The 13,741-nt window shown below is 38.7% G+C and overlaps 1 protein-coding gene across 1 annotated transcript in view; it reads left to right on the top strand.

Annotated features, from left to right (window-relative positions):
* Positions 1-11,222, top strand: part of LOC118557544 (gamma-aminobutyric acid receptor subunit alpha-2-like) — a 12,276-nt gene extending 1,054 nt beyond the window's left edge. The window contains exons 3-5 of the mRNA XM_036127705.1: positions 7,803-7,966; positions 8,528-8,730; positions 10,603-11,222. Coding sequence (XP_035983598.1) covers positions 7,803-7,966; positions 8,528-8,730; positions 10,603-10,911 — 676 coding nt within the window. The 3' untranslated portion in view covers positions 10,912-11,222. The remainder of the gene's footprint in view (positions 1-7,802; positions 7,967-8,527; positions 8,731-10,602) is intronic.
* The last annotated feature ends 2,519 nt before the right edge of the window (positions 11,223-13,741 follow it).

Genomic DNA, 13,741 nt, shown 5'->3' with positions numbered 1-13,741 from the left:
TAACCAAAGGGTGGTTGAGCCCAAGGTCACTAAACTAATGGCCAGACAGTCTCCGTCAAGCATCTGTTTTTTTCACAAGATGGCAAAAGAATCATGAAAAGTCCAGGGGCCTCGTTTATAAAACATCGTGTAGAATCAATACTAAAAGTGTTTGCACTTAAAAAAAAAATAAAAAAAATAAATATGATTTATAAAACCATGCACATGCACACCAGCACACAATTTCCCCTTATAGGTCACAGCTGTACCTGAACGTTTGCGTACCTGGTTCTGCCTCAGGTCCTGCCCTCTGCACGCCCAGATTCAACCATAAATAGTCAATACAAAGCACCTCATGAATGTCAATGTGTATTTAAATGAGTCAGCTGATCGTTGTCAGTTCATGGCCAACAATAGCAATAATACAATAGTTGACTTCCTCATGCAGTCATGCTCCGTGTGCAAATTCCTCTTTTCTCAGAGGAGTCTGTGTGCACCCAGGTCGTCATTTTGAATAGGGAGACCCCCCCAACCTCACCATCCACCGTGCAGCATTATGCACACAGGTATTTGACTGTTTACAGTAATTAAAGTCATTGCCCCACACCTTGTCACAACATATCTGTTAATCTGTGGTGCACGTCTGGTGATCATCAGGGAGAGGAATGGGATGGTAGAAAACCCAAATAAAATCTTGTGTGGACTTTGCTTTAAGACTTAAGTTGGCTTATGGGCATTTCTTTAAAATGATTTGAAAGTCCTTTATGTATAGTTATGTGTCACCAATGCAAGTATGAATAGCACTGCAGCTTTGAATGCTAAAAAAAAGTTGCTGTATGATTAAGGGGTGAACCCAACATCAAAGGAATCATCATGCAGTTTGGCTGCAGTTCTTGTTTTCTGAAACGCTCTGTGTCAGTTTCACATGAGGGGCGACGGGTCAAACGCCATCAAGTTCCACCTTTGTCTCAGCAGTCCACCGAGAAGTCTAAGGAGCCATCAAAATGTGATGGGATCTTTGTGCTTTAGTGACATCTGGAGAAGACTTCATGTCATAGAAATATTCAATATATTTACTGATTGCTCTTTGACATCATTTTCAGCTGCTGCACATCTTTGCAACATTTTTCTAAATGTCTTTTCTTGCCTTTTTCCTGTGGTTGTTGTGCTGGGCTGCTGTGTCCACTCTCTGACTTGGCTTAGTCTACATCTGTAGACAATGGGAAACTTTCTGCAGTTCTTTCATCAACGAGGTACTCAGCCGTTAGACGTTTAGGAGCGGGGCTATGTTGAAGCGGGAGTGACCGCTGGTAGAAGACTCACACTAATGGTTTATTCTTGAAAGGGTCGATGATTCACGAGAATCTGTTTGACTCCCTGAAGAAGGATTACGTGACACATTTTGATTGGTCTTTTATACTAGTGGTTCTCAGCTAGTCTGGATTCAGTGCCCACCATCGTGCCTTATTGAGAAGCCAAGTAAGTCAAGGACGTTTTTCAGCCAGTTTTTAACATTCAGTCACTTCTCCAAGCATTAATTAGAGGACTGGCCAAAAAAATAAGAGCAATCAGTTACAATCTTTTTCAAAGACTCAGTTGCTGTTTTAATACAAAATACATTAAGTAAAAAGTGTACCTACCGGGAAAAAAAAAAAAAAAAAAAAAAAAAAACTCAAAGTATATGGTTATATTTGAGAAGATTTAAACAAAATGCCCTGTAAAAATGAAAAATGACCCAGAAAGTTCAAATCAAACACTTTCAGGTCTTAAGCAGCACTCAGATCAACCTTAGGTGTCACACTAACTTAAATCTAACTTTTTATTTATCTATTTATTTATTTATTTTTGCTCCTGATGAGAGCCTCAAAATCTGGAGTTCGAGTAGACAAAGCAGTTGTGAGGTCGTGGTGAGTGTCCAGTGTGCTTCTGTGCTCTGCCTTCAGCTGAACCGGAGCTGAGGAGCCACATTACTGCGTTAGACAACAAAACAGAGACGGTCTGGCTGGATGTTTTCACTGTTTTTCTTCGCAGAGAAAATAAATAGAAAGTAAATATGAAAGCAAAAGGCATGGAAAGCAGGAAAGGGTGTTGTCATGTAGCACAGCCAGTCTTTTCGGGTGTTGAAAAGAGCAGCTTACCTTTCTCTCACAAGTTTTTGAAGCAGATTTCAGCTCCGGAGTTGGAATACCTCCTGTTTCCACTGAAAATTCAGTGTAGAAACAGCCTGTATTTCAGAGATGTAATCTTCCATTTTGTCAGAACAAATTGAAATTAGTGTGTATTGTGTATCGTTTAGACTTGCAGACAGACCCTCTGCTTGGCGATTTGGTAATTTGACGCAATTTCCAAAAAAGAGGCTAAAGCGCTTCTGGGAGTGTTTCATTGCGGTGTTTTCAGGCAAAGCAACAGAGAACAGAGCTGGATGCAGAGAGGGAGGGATAGTCAGACAGGGTCACAGTCAAAGTTTAATGAATTTCAGTTTGATAATGCTAAAAAAAAAGAAAGAAAAATGCTTTTTCTTTTAGTCGGCGGTAGTGTTCCTGTTGTGTGGAGTGTGTTTGGGTGGTTAGTTGTCAGTAAATCAATGTTTCTGAGGAGTGTTATTGTTTGATTGAATGGTGTTATTCAGTGAAGTATTTCTTCTGCTTGTGAACTTCATTTAGATATTTATATTGTTGTAAATGTGCTGTAGGGGAGATTAGATCAGTACCATTAATTTAATGACCGCAGAGCTCTATGAATCCCACCAAAACTCATATTTAAACCACCTTTTTATCATAGTTCTGAACAGTCCTTTTAATGAGGGAAGCTACACCCAGACTTCATGTACATTGCCACTTATTACTCATTATTGATCCTGCAGATTGAAAACAGTAAAAACAGAAGATATATGAATGATAAGGGACACTATTGCAAGAATTAATAGTACTATTAATTTATATTTCACTGTACCTTTGGTGTCTCCTCAAAAGATTGCTCTGAATCTGGATAATGAGGACCGTGCCTTGACTTCCATAGACTTCCATCCATCTTCTAGCCTTTCTATACCCGATCTTTACCAGTATATACCTATCCCTAACCTAAACCTAATTGACACCTTAGTGCTAAACCTAACCCCTAGCCCAGAAAAAGGGGAGGACCACAAAAAAATCCTCACTTTACAGCAAACTCCTCACTTTACTAGTAAAATGAACTAAAAATGTTCTTGCTCGGCTGCAAGTACAAGCGCACACACAGTGTAATTTCCTGCCCTTGACGATAGGTGGCGCTGACTGGCAGACGTTTAGCTGTTTGCGCTGCAATAGAAGGACGCTCACTCATCACACAGCATCAGCAGGACTGACAGATGTTTACAGCTGCAAATTTTTAGCATTCATTCGCACGATAGTCCCACCATTCCTTGGTGTCTCTTACAGCCCGAGATGTACTTATGTTTGGCCACGCTCCATCACCATGTTTGAACAAACGGTGTCGACTCACATTACAGGACGTTATTGCCAGCTATGATAAGTTTTATAAACGAAGTAATTGCATTTTTTTTTGCCCAGACAAAGGTTGCTGTTTTAGACGATGCAATTTTATTAAAGCTGTAGAAGAATTATGCCAGAGATTTTTAATATTAATTTAAATATGTCATTTGTTTTACAGACATAACAAAAAAGGATAAACTAAATACCCCTTAAATGTAGTTATTTACTTGTCCTGTTTTTGCTGAACATTATCTTTGCTGTTCAAATCATTTTAGAGTAACGCTAGAAATATCAAAATCAATTCAGTTTATTTATGTAGCGCCAATCTACAGCTGATGTCATGTCAGGGCACTTTACAGAATCAATTCAATCAAATCAGACAGACAGACAAAGGTTTTCTATCTAAGGCAGGGGTGTCCAAACTTTTCGGTACATGGGCCAAAATTCTCAATTCAAAGGAACTCGAGGGCCAAAAAATGAACACAATTTTTTTTAAACCAAATCAATCATATTCATTTTTCACCTGCTCTATAAAATATGCTAATTGTAGATCCAAAATTAAAAAAAGGGTTTTACTCATTTGTTGTATTCATCCAGTTTGGAAATTATTTTGAATAATTTAATTTAACAATAATAAACTGAACTCTTTTTGGTCTAGTAATATAAGAACAGTATTTGGGTCAGTTGTTCTTTGAAAACATTTGCTGTAATTAGCCAATTTTAATAATTGAATTCAATGCAGATTATAATGCACCAAAGTGTAAATTTGAGTAATTAAATATCATTGGATAGATGTTACTATGAAATTAAAGAGAATGTCAAATGTGTGTTTATTAAAAGACAAATACTTTGTGTTATACTTAACATTTTCAATTGTAGGATTTTAACTTTTCTGCAATAATTTTGCCCTAATTAAAAACTAAAATCTTCCATCTTCATCAGCCACTTGAAATGCAGTTGAGGGGCCACACAGAATCAGTACAGGGGCCACAAATGGCCCCCGGGCCGCACTTTGGACATGCCTGATCTAAGGAAACCCAGCTTGCACCGAGTCATTGGCGTGCAGCATTGACTCCTCCTAGATGAGCGTGTAGCCACAGTGGACAATCACTTGCATTGTGTCATTAACTTTGCAGCAATCCGTCATACCGAGCATGAGTGTAGCAAAAAGTCCAAGACGAGTCTAACCAGTTAGTTATAGCTGGAAATATTTCCAAACAACAACCACATTTGTCTTTCTCTGATGAGGGGAGGAAGTGTGCAGCAACAAGTGGGGGGGGGGGGGGAGGAATGTGTTAATGTATGCTCCATATAGCTGGAAAACTACGGTATGGTCACGGCGGTATTTGCTCTGGCATCTCACTAGCAACCTTGTGAACTGTGTGAACGGTGCGAGGAGTTTTGTTTGTTTTTAAAACTGCCGGCTTTTTGTGTAGACAGCATTGTTTTTACAGGCATGAAATCAGTGCTCTTTTGTATCATAAAGCACCATGAAAGCCCTCTGTATGGTGTGTGTTTCTTAAATTGGTTACTGTCAATGACCGGTCAGGGATCCATGCTTTCTTCAAGCTGTAGGAATGCTGATGTGATTATTATCTGTGTGATCTAATCATTATTTTCCCTCTGGGTGAAAGCATCATAGGCGGCAGAGAAGAAAATTCTGCCTCATCCAGTATATAGTTCATACACCTCCCCCCATCCACAACCGAGGCATGGGGACTAGCATGCAAATTAAATTACACAAGACGTAGAGCTCCATTGGGCACTGGGAGTTTCTGAGCCTGTGTGTGGCAGTGGAATGGTGACGGGGAGAGAATAAGCTCAGACAGACGTGGTAAGACAAAGACAACTCAACTGTTTTAACGTTAAGAGGGGTGAATAAAACGGGAAATCTTCTAGGATTAGTCCATGGAGATGAAACTCCCCCCCCCCCCCCCCCCCCCCCCCCCCCCCCCCCCCTTTCCCTATTGCTGAAAAGGACTGTCTTCGTGGCAAACGGACGGCCGTACCGAGGCCCTCGTTTCAGAACCACAGCAAACGAGCTACAGTATGTTTCTCTGTTCTGTTGCCATGGGTAACACATCTTTTTCTTCTCATGTCTAATCTTGGCTTGTCTTTGAGATCTCTTCCATTTGGGAAGCCTGCGTGTTTTCGCGGCTCTGACACGGCTTCATGCTCCTGTCGGATATTCAGCTTTGCTGCTAGGAAAACACGCCGTCTCCCTTTAAAGCTACAGATGCATCTTTATATTAAACTACACAGCTGACAGTTGCAGACGGCAGATTTAGTCAAAACCTCCCTTTGTTTTGAAATTGAGATACAAATACGCTGTGACATCTGTTTTTTTAAAGATATAAAGGATACACTCTCTAATTTTTTTCCCCACTTTATTAGACATTTACATTTCACTGACTTTCCTGTTAGTGTGACTATGATCGGGTTGTACTTGAATAAAGTAAGCTTGTTTTAATTGAATTGCGACTGAATTAGATCCAATACAACTTGATACAAACTGAACAGCAAACATTTAAACTGATTTCAACATAACTGAATTACAGGTACATTTACACTCATTAATTATACCCGGGAGTACAGATACAATACACAAATTAAACTGACTTGAACAATCCTAAAAAAAAAAAAAAAAAAAAAAAACGTAGCCTGTCCTTTCATATCATTTTTCCATAAGTTCTATTAAATCAGAGTTGTTAATAAGAAATTCCCTGTAGGTAAGCACCCATCACAGATTTTTAAACAATTTCTGATGTCCACTTTTTATGAAGGTTTGCCCTAATGAAACTTTTTTGTAAACTCTGATTTCTCTTCAAGAACTATTATTACCAGCACCAAAAATACTTCTTTCAAACTTTCTGCTGTGAGCGTTATTAATGATTATAAACAAAGTGAATCTTGAAAAACAAGGTTTTGGTGTTATTATAAAACTGATAAAATGTACATATTGTAGCAAAACAGATAGGAGCTGAAAATTAAATAAAAACAGTAACTTTGCAGTAATATCTCCAGACGTCCTGGTATTTACTGATGTCGGTTCCTGGTCCCTTTGCTAATAAGAACCGACTTGGAAACGATTCACTGATGGCTCCTTGTTAAACATTAAAAACTGTGTACGGAACGATGAAAACTTAAAACAAATGCGAGATGGTAAAGGCTTGTAATGACCATCCCCAACAAATGTCTGTGTTACAGTCAGAGCAAGACAACGGTCAGTTTTACACACACATGTTACTGAAATAGCTGAGTCAGCAAAAACCTCCTCACCAAAGAGTGTTGCAACCTCTTATTGCTTGGGTTTGGTGCGTTCACTTATCATAAAATTATTGGATTATTGGTATGAATCCAGGCACCAGCAGGTTGTTTGGTGCATCCCTAATTCACTGTTTTAATATTTGGAAACATTTCACTAATTTTATGGACTCCATCCACAAGTATATTTTTTTAGCAGGTTTGGCAGAGCCATCTTCTGGTTAAAATGTCTCTTTATTAGAGGAACATGTTGTGATTTATGAAATGACTGTAAATGACATCAACCACCCATCCATCCATCCATGCAGGGTTAGTGCCTATCTGTAGCACTGGACAGTGGTCATAAATTGTGTATTAGCATAATCGATTGATTAGAATTTAGGCAAGGCAAATTTATTTATATAGCACAATTCAGTACAAGGACAATGCAAAGTGCTTTACATAATTAAAATATAGCAAAATAAAACTGAATAAAAGCAAGTAGGAATAAAATGTAGATAGAAAATAGAACAAAAAAGTGGTGATTCAGTTAACTAGAACAGTGAAGGCAATCCTAAACAAATGTGTTTTTAATCTTGATTTAAAGGATCTCAGGCTTTCCGCACCTTTACAATTTTCTGGAAGTTTGTTCCAGATAAGTGGAGCATAGGAACTAAATGCTGCTTCTCTATGTTTGGTTCTGGTTCTAGGTATGCAGAGTAGGCTGGAGCCAGAAGACCTTAGTGGTCTGGAGGGTTTATACACTGATAACAAGTCTGTGATGTATTTAGGTGCTAAGCCATTTAGGGATTTATAGACTAACTAAGAGTATTTTAAAGTCTTTCCCTGGGATACAGGGAGTCAGTGTAAGGACTTTAGAACTGGGGTGATGTTCTCTACTTTCTTAGTCTTAGTGAGGACGCAGGCAGCAGTGTTCTGGATCAGCTGCAGCTGTCTGATCAAATTTAACCCCAAACCCACTAATAGTTAGTTAATAGTAACTGAAAAACTGTATACCAGGTGGGTTTGATTTGTCTGGAACCGACCTGTTATAGACACGGGTGTTTTCATTAATTTTATTTAACATTGTTTTTTTTTTTCTGTTGTTTGTTTCTTTGCAGGGGAATACACAGTGATGACAGCTCATTTCCACCTAAAGAGGAAGATTGGCTACTTTGTCATTCAAACGTATCTCCCATGCATTATGACAGTCATCCTTTCCCAGGTGTCTTTCTGGCTAAATAGAGAATCGGTGCCTGCCAGGACTGTGTTTGGTAAATAAAGTACTACTTCCTTAACTTTTTTTTTTGCCCTCCAGACCTTACAGGAATGTTGCAACCTCTTGTTGGATGAATGTAATTTAACACCAGGGGAATGATGGTTCAATCTCAAAGTCATTTGAGTTTAAGATTCAGAGGGTTCTGGCCCGACGGTACTGACTCCCAGGTTCATGACCTTGATTAAGGCCGCAAGCCGAAACGCGTTGGTCAGCAGAAGAAACCGTTTCCTAGTGCTTCAACCAGTGCTGGAGTCTTCCAGCGATGGTTCACTTACTACTTCACCAGGCTTTTACATTTAACCAGCTGCTAATGAACAGATTAGGCAGCTTAAACTCATGTTAGTGGGCTAAATTGGGTCAGAAAATCTTTATACAGAAGGAAAATCAAGGCAGGAAACAGTGACAGCAAACATTTATACTGTAAAGAGTCCATAGAGAGAAAGGGGACATAAATGCAATTTATTGGAGTGCTACAGTTTAATGTCTTGGTTCATGGCAGCCCTCCAATAAAATTATCAAAGTGGGTTCATAAAGCGCTCCTATTGTCTTTTTCCAGGCGTGACCACCGTTCTCACCATGACCACCCTGAGCATCAGCGCCAGGAACTCCCTGCCCAAGGTTGCCTACGCCACCGCCATGGACTGGTTCATCGCCGTCTGCTACGCCTTCGTGTTCTCCGCCCTGATTGAGTTTGCCACCGTCAATTACTTCACAAAGCGCGGCTGGGCCTGGGATGGAAAGAGTGTTGTGAGTGAGAAGGTAATGAAGAAGAAATCATCTGTTCTGACAGCCTCCGTTTTCAAAGAGAATTCATTAGCATTGCGCTGTGGCAGATTGTGGCTCCAGAGGCATTTCCTGGAGATGAAGGGGGGGAAAAAATGGCAATTTCTGATTTAATTCTCCACATGATTTTTTTTCTTCATTTCTTCATTTTTATTCATTGGAACACTGACTGCACTTTATTGAAATAGGACAATATAGCTGACTACATTCTAGCTTTTTATTCATTGTCTTCTTTTTATCTTCAAATTTCTTCAGTTTTTTTTCTTCCTTTTTATCACACTTAAATATTTCTGATCATCAACCAAATATAATTTTAACAGAAGATAACCTGATCATTTATTTTTAAAAAAGCAGTTAAATGACAATGTCATTTGTTAAGGCAAAAAGTTATCTGAAAACATTCTATGGCAGATTAAATGTGATTACCCCTCTGGTTTCTCTAGTCCACACCCAGGCCCAATTATCTGCTGACCTGCAGTATCAGGAAATGTCAAAAGCTGTCTGAGAGTATGGAGAAGGGTAAAAGATCTCAAAATGTAACGCATTATACCCCAATACAAAGAAATTGTAGAACAGATGAGAAACAAAATCTTTTAACTCTGTTTGGAAAGCCTTTCAATGCCATTTCTAATACTTTTGGACTCCAGGGAAGCAAATAGTATGTCATTATTCACAAATAGAGAGAACAAGGAGTCAATTATTGATTAGCCAACTAAAATTGCATTAAAAACCATCCAGGAGCGCAGAGGTGGGGAATCCAGGTTTAGAAAGTAAAAAGCCGGTCCAGAGATCAGTTCTAACCATTTGCATTTCCAGCTCCGCAACATCTACAATTCTGCACACCTCCTATAGCAGGTTACGTGTTCATGATTAGATAATGAGAAAAGGACTGAGCAAGAATGGCATCCATGGAAGAGTTCAAGGGCTGCAATCACTGCTGATAAAACGCAAACAAACATTAATGTCCATTTCACATTTGCCAGAAATATCATCTTGATTATTCGCAACACTCTTGGGAAATATTAGTTGGACTGATAACATGAAAGGCCTGGATTCTTGAGTGTGTCCCATTATATGTTATATAAAACTAACACATCCTTCCAGAAAGAGAAACCGGTGTTGGAGGTGTCATGGGCAGGGGCTGCTTTTCTGATCTAGGACCTGGAGGGTTAGTCGTAATTAATGGAGGCAAAGCATTCGCTCTCTACCAGAAAATCCTAAAGGAAATGCAATTGAGACATTGAGATGTGATTCTAAACAGCCGTTTCATGCTAAAAAAATAAAAAATAAAAACCTCTACCGAGACTGAAATAAAGCATTTCTACAAAGAAAGAGTTTGGAAAAATTACTCCACTCCATTAAATCATCCCTTGAACCCTGTGCTTTGTATTGAATCAGGTTATTCTTTTTGAACAATAAAATTGGTTTAAGTATGTGAAATATTGAAGTGTGACAAAAAAAAGCAACAAGAAAATGCATTTGTAAGAGGGCAACCACTTTTTTTCACTTCAGCAAAAATGATGCAATGACATAAAGACATGCTGGACACACGGAAGCAACCGAGCCCCGAGAAAAACAAATGCTGTACATCATCACGGTTCATGGTTTTGACTAAAGCTCCCTTCTATGAGATGAGGTGAAAGTAGCAGATTGCTGCCTTTTGTCTTTGCCAGTGTTAGAAAATGTGAAATGTGAAAGTGAGCGTGCACACTGTTGACTGACCTTGTCCTTTCTTGCCTTGCAAAACGTGTCTGCAACGCCCATGCGCTTAATTAGCATTTTAAATTCACGGCCAGGTGATGACAAGGAAAGGCTTCTGGTCACTCGTCTCTTGTGCTCTGTCCACAGAAGAAAGAGAGGGCATCTGTGATGAAGAAGAACAATGCCTACGCCGTAGCAGTGGCCAACTACGCGCCCAACGTGGGCAAGGATTCCGGCACGCTTCCGACCATTGCCAAAGGGGGCGCCGTGGATCCCAGCAAGGCCAGAGCAGACGGGAAAACCCCGGACGCCAAGAAGACGTTCAACAGCGTCAGCAAGATCGACAGGTTGTCACGGATTATGTTTCCGGTTCTCTTTGGGACGTTCAACCTCGTCTACTGGGCCACCTACTTAAACAGAGAACCGGTTATAAAGGATATGGTCCCGTCCAATTAGAACCCTGCTTTAGACGGGTTCTGGTCTGGGGAAGAGATGAACCAAATACCTCCAGCAACTGTGACCACACACTTTTGCAGTCCCGGATTGCAGTGTGAGCCTCTTTCTCCGCCCGTTTTCTACACCGTCTGCAGCACTTTTGAAAAGCCCGGCTTTTTGTAAATGTGTATGTATATTTATATATTTAAGGTTTCATTGTGATAAATTGTGCGGTTACTTTGACTCAAGTGCATATTTCCTTCAAAGTTTGTTTCCGGAAACTTCACGTGGCCACTGTACATACAACCCTAATGGAAGAAAAAAAAAAAAAACTTAAATACATTAACACATGCATTTCATTTGCGTTCATATTAAGTGTGTTCACATATGCTGGTAAAATCCACCTTTTTGGTATCACAGTTTTCTGAGTCAAAGGAACTCAAAATAACTTTATTTTTGTTTTCCGACCATACAAGAGTGACATTGTTCATTTATTTATTTTGGTCTGTCCAAGTAACGAAGCACACGTGTATAGCACTGTTACTGTTTTAAATTTGTTTTATTGTTCTGGGACAGCAGGTGGGAGCCTGATCCCCAGGATATGTAAATCATTTTTAACTTAAAAAAAAAAAAAAGGTTAAAAAGGTTTGTGAGGAAACGATGTCTGTGTTTTTCCACTGTTTACGTGCCAGGTCTGATTTCAATACAGTATGTCCTTTAAAAAAAGATTTCGTTATGAAATGAAAGCGTGACCAACACCAGAAAGCAGAGAAGAACAACGCGACGTAATTACAGACGTGACTCTCTTGGCTGACTTATTAGCATTAGCGCCAACATTAGCATTTTTCTTCAGTAATGTTACAGGCAATGGTTTTGTGTCAGTGCGCCAATTCCTTTTGTGCATTACGTCCCACCCTGCTTCCGTTTTGTACCCGTAAACAAACACCTGTAGATCCTGGCATGTGTTTGCTGCTCTCTTGTCCACTTTTGTACCTTGGGACTTTTGGTCGATTGACAACTGACTTTTCAGAGTGTAAAGCGATGTTGTGGTTTAATCCTGACCTGGCAGCAGGACATTTCGTACCTGCTTTGACGTCCTACAGCTCTAAGGAAATGTGTTATCAGCAGGAAGTCTCTCCAAGTTGTTTTTGGTTTCACCAGGAGTCCTCTAATGTTACTGATGTTTTATCAACCTGAACAGGTCCAAACTGGGATCGCAACCAAATAAATGGGAACAGACGATAAAGCAAAGTTTTCAGCTAATAATACAGAACTGAATTAAGTTACACCTATGATTTTAAAATTTTTATGAGAATTTATCTATATACATTTTTTTAAACTAACTAGTCTAGAACCAACAAAGTATGTCCCATTGTTTAACCTTCCTGTTACCTTGCCATTACAGCAGGGGAGATTTATTTTTTACCCTTTAAATGTTTTATGGCGCAGTACAACAAAACACTCGTTATTACTAAAAAGAAGATTAAAAAAAAGCACTCATTAATACGTTAGAACTGCCAGACACTAAAAGCTGAAGTTGTCAACTTTGGAAAGGAAGCAGATACACTAACCTGTACTTTTAAAAAATAAATCTGCATAAAATAAATCAAGTGGGCTGTTTATGGCTCTGGACCTGAAAGGATTATTGGCCAGGTCTAAAATGGCAAGACAAGAAGTTGGATGGTACAAAATACTAACGTGTAGTTATGCAATGAGGTTAGGAAATGGCAAAGCGACATATTGAAAGAGGGCTTATTTCTCTCTGTAAGTTGAATTCTAGAGCATAAGAATGCTCAAATCTCAACAAATCAGATTTGTTTCGCTTTAACTGTTTTCCCTCAAGAGTTTGTATCACACCCTTTCTCCATTGATTGTGGTTGTCCCAGTTTGAGCCAGTTAACCCTTGTAAAATCTAACAGATTTATGACCTGTGATCTAACCTGCATAACTCAAAGCAACCCCCTGGTGACAGATATCTGTAGGGACATCGTGGTGGCATTTACCCCAGCAGGTCAGGATTGATGCATGGTCTCTATCAAACGTCCCACGACAGGCACTGCAATGTTTTATTTTTTTTAATCTATTATTTGCCCGTTTTTGTTCTTTAAATGAGTTTTGGTCATTTGGCTTTTTTCCCATTTTGTTTTTCTCGAGCTTTGCTGGTTTTTTCCCCTGACTTTATTTAAAACAGTTTTATACCAATGTTTCAACAATTCTGGCTTGCATTGGGAGATGTTCCAGATTTAAAGTAATTATTTCTTCTATTAATCAGGCTCCATTATATATATATATATATATATATATATATATATATATATATATATATATATATATATATATAGATATATATATATATATATATATATATATATAAAATACCAGTAGGAGGTTACCTAGAGTTGTATTGTTGACACAACCCATATTTTGTCAATTATACTTACAGGGGCTGTAAAGAGGACAGTGAGCAGAATGAAAACACATGGTATTAGGATGGAATATATATATATATATATATATATATATATATATATATATATATATATATATATATATATATATATATATATATATATATATATATATATATATTGAATTGTAACTCGGTCAAAAAAAACCACAAAAATAAAAAGATGGTGTAGCCTCATGGGTACAAAATGAGAGAAGGCTGGGATGGATTAGCTACAGGTGGATACCTTAAAGAGGGTATGAACTGGTAACCTGAACTGAACCCTGGTGGGATGACTCCTTTACACTCAGTTTGGTCACAATTTGTCCAAAACCATAAATATTCTTGCTTTATTATCTTTTTTAGGGTAAATGGTGCAGACAATAAAAACATGGTGATCATGCT

This window comes from Fundulus heteroclitus, chromosome 23 (assembly GCF_011125445.2).
Source record: "Fundulus heteroclitus isolate FHET01 chromosome 23, MU-UCD_Fhet_4.1, whole genome shotgun sequence".
Classification (NCBI taxonomy): Eukaryota; Metazoa; Chordata; class Actinopteri; order Cyprinodontiformes; family Fundulidae; genus Fundulus; species Fundulus heteroclitus.
This window is presented reverse-complemented; position numbering and strand designations above follow the sequence as displayed.